The sequence below is a fragment of the Trichosurus vulpecula genome, chromosome 5 (assembly GCF_011100635.1).
Source record: "Trichosurus vulpecula isolate mTriVul1 chromosome 5, mTriVul1.pri, whole genome shotgun sequence".
NCBI lineage: Eukaryota > Metazoa > Chordata > Mammalia > Diprotodontia > Phalangeridae > Trichosurus > Trichosurus vulpecula.
Window position 1 is genome coordinate 256,662,715 of NC_050577.1, and position 9,657 is coordinate 256,672,371.

The window sequence follows — 9,657 nt, forward strand, 5'->3', positions numbered from 1 at the left end:
AAGCTCCTTGAGGGCAAGGATTATCTTTCTATTTATATTTGTACTCCCAGCACTCAGTACAGTGTTTGGCACATGGGAAGCACTTAATAAATACTTGTTGACTTGACATCATAAATGAGAGCAAGAAGATTGCTAGCTTAGAGACTATTCAAATCCTATTCAAATTCTTAAGACCACATTGGTTTCTTAAACATTGATTTCCCGCCCCCACCTCCAACAGAATTATTAGCTAAACATAATTTAAATACTAGAACTTTTAAAGACTGTATTCTTTAAGAATAGTTTATTGAGCAAATAAGTTATTTTGACTATTATACTCAAATTAACTATAAAGTACATATGAAGAAAGATGCTATCTGCACCCAGAGAAAGAATGATAAATAGAAGTATGTATAGAACAATTTTACACACACACACACACACACACACACACACACACACACACACACACACCCCATTTGTGTCTAATGGTAGCCATCTCTAGGGCAGGTGGGGAGGGAAGAAAAGAGCAATTTATACAATAATTTTGTTGTATATTTGAAAGGAATAGCAAGTTGTACGTAGTAGATTTACAGTTTCATATGCAATCTTTTTTTATGGTACTATATTATGGAAATGCTTTTTTTATTCCATATATTAAAAATAATTTTTAAAGGAGCTCAAAAAGAATAATCTATTGATAAGGTATTACTGTATCGTGACAAAATTTCAAAATATGAATATTTTTCTCTTACATTTGAAAAAAAATACTTCAAAGATCTATGAATTCATCAATGGGGATACTTTTTCCTCTAATGCCTATCACAATATTCCTATGGGTTGAGTAAAGGCAGGAAAGAGAAACTAGTAACAAGATCATGACCTGTGGCTGACAATTTCAAGGCTATGTAGCTAATCTAATGATGAGGATTATTCAGATTAGCTAAGTGGGTCCTGAGATGACAGATATACATCCCATCAAAGGGCCCCTCCTTGAAGACTTTCTATCTTGGTAGGATAAACCAGAGCTCATGCTCCGCTGACATCACTGTCAAGCCAGCATTACCCCTCCTGCTATGGTGAGGCACCAGCAAAGGACTTTTAAAAACCACCTATAAAACCACACAACAGTCCCAAACTTAAGGAGTAATACCCATAAGTTCTGTTTATGACTTGGGTTTAGAGGGTTACTGCTCATGGTCATTTATGGTCCTTGAATTATAATGTAGACAGGATAGGATGGCTGATGAAGTCAGAGTTTTCTGCCTACTCAGCTACAGTGTTCACAATTTAACTACCCAGCAAATCAAAATTCTATTTCATTGATCCAAAATATGCTCTGTCAACATACATATTTTTTGGACATGGCCAACGTGGGAATTTGTTTTACTTTACTATGCATATTTACTACAAGGATTTTATTTTTCTCTTTTTCTTTTCCACCCAATGGGGATAGGGGAGGGAGGAAAGAGAAAGAAAAAGATTTTTGTTAATTGAAAAAATCCCCTGAATTTAAAAAAATAAAATAAATAATGCCCTATCACAATGCCAGCTATCCTTTAAGAGAAAGCTCCAACAGGAAGGAATTATTACAATAGACTTCTGAGAACTCATGACTTTTTAAATGTCATCAAAATAAAACTTCAAATTTGACACTCTCTTCTCTTGCCTAATCTCCAGGCTAACTATGAATCTATCTTGTGAAAGGTAAAGTATTCTTGAGCAATTATTCATAAATAATAGTAGCTATTTCTTCTTGTCTTTTAAATAAAAAATATAGGGATAGTCTTTAAGTTAACAAGGAAGATGCTATGTTTCTTATTAAACTCTCTCCTCACTCCTTGTTTCCTTAATAGGAAGAGAGTTACACTGTGTAAAAACCAGCATAACCTAAGAAGGGAGACTTGTTTTTTTAAAAACACATCTAACTTTTTATTTTATTTAAGGTGGAGCCTAAAAACTGCAGATGTGTTATATCTGGTGACTAGTTATTCTTGACAAAAATTTGAAACAATCATCTTGAAGTTATTAGACCCTTTTATTAGGTGTCAGCCTTTGGCAGCCTCTCTCTCTCTCTCTCTGGGTCTACTTCTTTGTCAGTCTCTCAAACATACACACACACACACACACACACACACACACACACACACACACACACACACAATTACTGGGTACTGTTGGCTGGGCAAAAGCCAGGTGGCAGGAAAGTAACCCTTGTGGTTGGAAAAAAGGACACTCCTAGAAACTTCTGTTTTTTGTTGTTCAAGGAGTACCCAAGCTAACAGCACCTCACATTTTTTCACAGAACTTTCATGACAGCACCTTTTAGAGTGATATGCATAGAAAGCTACATAGAGTAGATAGCTAATAAGCATTCATTGAATGAGTGAGTAGAACGTTAGCTAATCAAATGGAAAACAGAAGGAAAATTCTGTGGCATCTGTTTTTCAAACAATCCCATCCGCCCAGCTAAAAGGATAAGGTCAGATCAGAGTTGAATGGACAAATGAATGAACGATGAAAGTATGAAGGGTGGAGTCAGCTCAACTCTGGTACAGAACTTCTCTTCCCAATCTGGAAATCATCCACAAATGATGACTTAAAAGTAGAACAGTCAAGCTTCCCAGAGGGGGAAAAGAACCCAAACAAACCCCAGCAAGTTCACGCCAACTATTAGGAGAGCTTATATTCATTGAATACATACTGTCCTTTCCATTTCCAATGCTGCCATCTTAGTCTAGGTTCACTTTACTTCACACCTCCTTATTACAACAACCTCCTCCTTTCCGTCGGTCTCTGTCTACTTCTCCCACTGCATCCGGGGGCATCTCCAGTTGTCCTAGTCTATATCTGGCCACTGGCCCCAGAGGGCTCTAGAGGAGAAAGTGAGGTTGATGGCTTTGCACAGCCCTTCCTCACTTAAATCCCATTCAGTTGCAAGTCGTGGCATCACCTTCCAAATGTCATAGTCCTCTTTGAGAACAAAGGACAAACAACAACTCTATATTATTATTATTGTTGTTGTTGTTATTATTATTATTATTATTATTATATTAATAGGCCCCAGACCAAGCCTCACTTGCTCATTGTTTTGGTTCTGATGGCTCAGAGTGAGGGTAAATAGGTAAACAGCAATTGTTCCTATTCTGGCCAGAAACCCTGAGGGTCTTCCCTGCCCTGATGGATTCTTTTGTGAAAGCAAACTAGGCCATCTTTTACCTCAATTCTTACCTAGCCCTTAACTACTGCATGGGTGTTGCCTCAGACAAACTGAGACCTGGGAAACACCTTAGCTTAAAAAGGCCAAGGTCTCCCACTCCATCCTGGGCCATCACCAGTCATCCTGACCTATGTCTTGCCACTGGACTCTGATGACTCTGAAGGAGAGAGTGAGGCTGATAACTTTACCCAGCTCTGCTTTACTTAAATCCAATTCACTTGCAAGTCAGGACATCACCCACCTGATATCATTGGTCCTTTTGGAGAATGAAAGATAAACAACAACTCTATATCTACCTTTACTTAAAAATCCATCCTCTACACTGAAAGATATAAAACTTCTTGAGAGACTTCTTGTTTTCTATACTTTGTCCCTCAATGCAAAAATTGTCAGTGACTCTCTGTTGCCTATATAATAAAGTTCCAACTCCTTATTTTAGAATTCAAGCCCCCTCCCTCATAATGGCTGCTATGTCTCATTCAATTCAATAAACATATATTAAGTTCCAACTATTTGGTGCTTGGTGGGATATAAAAATTAAGATAAAAAATGGCCCTTGCTATTACGTAACACATAGTGTAGAACAATGTTATTTACCACTCCAAAGGATCACAGGATGATAAATCTAGAGTTGGAAAGGACCTTAGAGATCCTGATGCCTCTGTTCTTGCCCGACTGTTCAACTTACTTTTCCCTGAACATGCCTTGTAATCTCCCACCTCCGGGTCTTTGCTCATGTCATTTCAATTCACTGATAATATATCATTCACAAGCTAATTTTCCTCCCAGGGCTAAGAAGGGCTAACTCTTTAAAAATCATAGAAATAATATTAGATGCTAAATCAGAAGATTTTGCTTCAGTCACCACCTCCAACACTGAGCAGTTTTATGATCTTGGGCAAGTCTCATAACTACTCTGAATCTCGTTTTTCTCACCTGTAATATGAGGGTGATAATATTGGCACCATTCATTTCACAAGGTTGCTATGAAGATCTGCGTTCTTAGCATTCATTATTTTTCCCTCTACAGATTATTACACCAGTCCCTTTTGAATAATCACTGATTTCATTGCTCTTGGACAAGTTGTGTCTGTCTACTCCCTGGTGGCTCCATTCCCTGTCTCTTCCAAACCCAAATGTCCCTTCCCCTATTGCCACTCCCCTTTAAGTATCATCTCTCCCATCTCCAATAAATGTAAGGTCTTCCATGGCAGGAACTTCTTTGATTTCTATTTGTATCCTCAGCACTTAGCATCATGCTTGATACCAAATAAGAACTTAATAAAGCACTTTTTCATTCATTCATTGAGAAGATCCTATAATATTCTATGGCTTGATGTAATCAGAACAGCATCACTAGAAATAAGGAGGTGATCTTAGATTACTCCAATTAAACGTAAACTTTTATGGGTTCCACCATGCTGGAAAGATCAAGTAGGATCTTGGAAATCCACCGAGCGTATTCCATCAAAGAACCAATCTACCAAAGCATGGAGACTAAGTAACGGATTCTTTGTTTATGGCAACCCATGAATCAAGGAAGCACCATCTAAATTCGTAGTATTTCTGAGGCTATCTCAAAGCATGGATTAGTTATTTCTATAGACTTTTCATATACAATTTTTTTTTCCTGCTTTTGGTCCCTTCCTGTAAAGACTTAGAAACCATTTCTTATACCCAATTATTGGGCAGTTAAGAGTTCAGAGTTAGAAAAACTCAAAGGAATTTCCCACTGCTTTTTGGCTTTTAAAAATATTTTAGCAAGAACCACAAGGGGAGTGAGGGAAGCTTATCATTGACTCAGCTGAAACTTTTTGTATGACCAACTTAAGTGTCAGATTGAACAAATGTCTAAGTGCCAACTGTCTGAGATATGTGCCAAGAGACACAAAGGAAAGTCAGATATGGTCTCTGCCCATAAACACCTTAATGATAACAGTAATAATGAATGACACTGATAGACCACTTTAGATGTGCAAAACATTCGACATGCATTTGTTGACTCACTCCTCATAACAAATCTACGAGGCAGGCAGGGACTACAGGTAATATTAAACATTTGAAATAGGCCAAAACTGACACTTGGACAGCCTTAGTCATCTGCTTATCATCACGGAGCTGGTAAGTAGCAGTAGAATGCAAACCTAGTCCACCATCCAGGCTATCATGCTGCCCCCCTCCTACCAGTTTACAATTCAATGGGAAAGAAAAGATCGATACCTAACTCTGAAAATTGTATAAATAACTGTAACACAAAACAGGACAATAAATATAGAAGTAAGGAGTACTACCACAGCTCCTTGGTAGGAGATAAGGAATATAGGAAGAAAACTGCAGGGAAGGGCACCATTGGCTCTCATCTATCTCCCTTATAGGGGTGATCTATTAGGGACAATCATCCCCATAACACTAAGGTTTTTCATGGGATCATAAAATCTGAGAGACAGACATCAATGATTATCTAGTCAAACTTACTCATACCATAATCCCCAGCTAAAACATCCTCATAAAGTGGTCATCCACTCCCTGCTCAAAGACCTTTAATGACAGACCAATATAGGAGAGCAAAAAGCCAACAACAAAATCAAGCATCATTATTTTCAGCTGAGGCTATACTTTATTTGTGCTCCCTTTTCCTAGATGTTTTAAAAGTTTCATTCTACTGCAAGATAACACAGAGCAAGTGAATTAGAAGCTCCTGAGCACAGAAGACCCCTGTATAGATACATACACATCTACTTTACTTGTCGGCAATTATAATTCAGACATGTACTGAAATAAATGTACATGTCATTTCATTTGTAAGGATATGTACTATTTCAACTGGTCATTATAAATGCACATATTATTCCACTATAGCCATACCCCACCCCCGTCTTGATATAGATAGCTACAGATTTATATCAATATAGATATACTGAATACACTCTCTCTCTATTGACATAGAGATACAGAACTATATTTCTCTCCATATATATGTATATATACATATACACACACATACATATACATATATATATAGAGAGAGAGGGGGGGGAATTTTGGCTTCTGTTAGAAACATCTTACACTATAAAAAACTTGCTTCTCTGGTACAGTAAACTGTCCTTTTCTATAGACTACTGTATAGTGTATTGCATAATTAGCAGAAGCACTGGCGGGGGTGGGGGATGGGGGACCTACAAATCTTTCCTCATCAATACAGACAGCCTTCAGTATCTGTCTGAAAAAAGTCCCAAAGACTGAGAACAGACCATTGTTTTTACACACTACAATCATTTACCTCCTCAAAAATATCTTGGCTGTGGATTAAATTTCTGCTCCAACCTTTGGTATTATTTTACCTGCCCCAAACCAGCAACTTTAAGTATGACCATAAAGGAGACTTTAAGGGGTCTTCTATTATCCCAGATAAGCTTGCATATTCTGCTCAAGTGGCATTTAGTAACTGACATCAGCAGGAATTTATTAAGGAACTGCAATAATGATTCCCTCAGCATAATGTCCTATTTTCTTCACATAAATTCCTCATTTTTCCTCAAATCTATGTTTCTTCAAGAATTTAATGTTTTGTAAATTTCTCTTAAGCTTGGCACAAGAGCCCCAAGGATAGATAGGAGTTAGATTCATGGACGAGAAGGAGAACACAGGCAGGCAGGAGATTAATGTGAGCACAGCATGCTGTGGGGGTAGGAGGGCCTGAGAATTACTCAGAGGATAAGACCACCTATCCTAGTTGAAAGCATCCATTTCAAAAATTGAATACTCTTAACAGAAAATTTCTAAATTAATTTCCAAATCTAGGGTCAGGACTAGTAAGAGTCACATTAAAGACACACTTACACACACTCAAATTCCCCCAACCCCACCCTGAACATGTCATGCTCATTCTCACACCCGAAGCTTCAATCTGTCCCACCCCTCTGTCTACACTGTCCTTTCCATCAATCCACCTCCTAGCTATCCTTCCAGGATCTCCACTATTTTAACCTCCTTCTCCACTAACCTATTCTAACACCCAACGCTCATGCAATCACTGCATGTGATATCTGGAACACTCAAACGATACCTAATCAATCCAAAGACGCCACATGACATCTTTTCCAGTTATATTTTGACTCAGCTCTTGTTTTGTGTGCTTCCATTGTCTTCTTCTAGATTCCAAAGGTCCTTTCATAATGATAGTTAGCATTTAGATAACAAAGCATTTTATATATATTATCTCATTTGATACCAGCAACAGCCCCATGAGTTAGGTACTATCATTATCTCCACTTCACAGATGAGTAAAGTGAGGCTGAAAGAGGTCATGCCCCGAGTCACACACCTAATTTATCTATGAGTCAGGTCGAACTCAGGTCTTTCTAAACCCAAGTTCTGTGCTCCTATCCACTGTGCTAACTAGAGGCAGGGATCGTATTCTCTACCTCTTCCTATACTCCACAGTACTAAACAGTGTGGGAGCTCTGGAAAGCCTTTCTAAATGAAGGCATGATTGAAAAAAGAAGGTGGGGAAGGAGCAGTTGGGTGGCCCAGTGAATAGAGCACCAGCCCTGAGGCCAAGAGGACCTGAGTTCAAATCCGACTGTGTGACCTTGGACAAATCACTTAACCATGATTGGAAAGAGACATGACTAGAGTTCATATTCTCCTCCCTCTCTCTCTGTCTCCCTCCCTTTCTCGTTTGGCTCACTTTAAAATTTAAAAGATTAAATAAAGGGATGATTTTGTCACAAAATTTGCATTTTGTTATTATGGCATCATCAACATTTTGCTTGTTCAACAACTACGCAGATGGGAAAAAAAACAAGAATGGCCTGGGTTGGTGGGCAAACAGGCTGGTATCTTGAGGGGGCCTGCCTCAGTGCGGTCCTTACTTGTACTGCTGGTGATCTTTTGTGCTCCTGGTTTTGGCCATGAACCTCTCTGCTAACTTCTCCAGGTTGCGTGAGTACTCGGTCTCAATTTCGGCTTTTTTGCGGAAGAAATCTTGCAGGTCCTGCAGGAGCTGTACCCGCATCTCGGTCTGCTGCTCTAGGCATTTCTGTTGTTCTATTAGCTGAGCTCGAATTTCTAAAAACGAAAGAAAAATAAAATAAGCGGGTTTAGGAAAAAGTAAGCAGATGTATTGCCATGAATAGAGTATATAACAGGGAAGTAATCAGCCTCTCACTGTATTCAGCACTGACCACATTCAATTTGGGCTTCAGTGTCCAGGACAATTGCCAATTCTTTTTTGTTTTTAAACAGGACAAGCATCAACGAAAAAAGCCCCAAAACTACCAGCCATTTTCTACTACTATTAATATTTTGCAAGATGTAATTGTAAGTCACGAAGGAGAAAAAAAAATCAAGTGCTTCAGAGACTACCATAACTATTAGGAAGGACTTTTCTAAGATTTCTGAATAACCAATTATATTCTGCATTTAAAAAAAATTTTTGAAATCAAGACCTCACCTCAATCAACCCAGAGCCAACATGGGCAAGAAAAGAGCATCATTTCTTCCCGGTTTCTAATCTACCACGTGTCTTGCCAGTTGGCAATATACAGAGACTGACATCTGGTAATTTTTATTTAGTGCGTGTATTTCTAGTTTGTCAAATACACAGCTTCAGAACCATGGGGAAACTGCTTCTAAAAATAACTTCTTTTTTTTCTGTCCAAATAATTCATGCACAATCGGCTGCCTTCACAAGGGGATTCCACTTCATGGTTCCATTCACAAAATTCACGTGTGCCTTCAACTTAACTTTTGCTGTTTAGAAACTGCTTTAAAACCAACAGCTTATCAATACCTATTGCATGGGGAGAATAATGACTGCTAATCTTCATGATTTTTAACATATTAAGGTGGCTTGACGTTGATTGAAAGTGAAGGTTAAACTTTTAGCAGTTTTTATTTCACAAAAGTAGAACAAAATATGTCACGCAAAAATACTCACAGATATGGGTAACAATAAATTATGTGTGTTTTGGAAAATATGATACTGTAGCTAACAACTACTGACTTTTTTTGGCCTATGACAGAGGTATGAGCTCCAAAAAAAGAAATATCTTCATAATGGAAAACCTCCTCATTTTCTCATTACTGACTTCAATAGACGTTTGGATAAAATGAGTCTGAAAACATTAATGAGAATAGCAGAGAACAAATGTTCAAAGTGTACTCCCTTGACTTGATTCCTGCTATTTAAAATGGAAATACAGACATACTGAAATGTCCAATCCATGCAAGACAATGCTCTTTCCCTCTCTCTTCCTCCTCCTCCTTCTCTTCCTCAAAAATCCCTAGCTTCCTTAAAACCATAACTCAGGACTTCAGTTAAAATGGCTACCTGAGTTGAAAAGGCCAGCTCTTACACAGGTACACCAGCAAAGATCTAAGAAGAGGACCAGATCAAATAACATTTAAGAAATCCAAAGAGAAATTATAAGCACCTTTGTCCAGGCTCAAGACTT

General features: G+C 38.2%; 1 protein-coding gene across 1 annotated transcript in view; it reads right to left on the reverse strand.

Annotated features, from left to right (window-relative positions):
- The window catches only part of SRGAP1 (SLIT-ROBO Rho GTPase activating protein 1), a 189,778-nt gene extending 181,515 nt beyond the window's left edge, over positions 1-8,263 (reverse strand). The window contains exon 1 of the mRNA XM_036761289.1: positions 8,074-8,263. Coding sequence (XP_036617184.1) covers positions 8,074-8,216 — 143 coding nt within the window. The 5' untranslated portion in view covers positions 8,217-8,263. The remainder of the gene's footprint in view (positions 1-8,073) is intronic.
- Between the last annotated feature and the right edge of the window lie 1,394 nt (positions 8,264-9,657).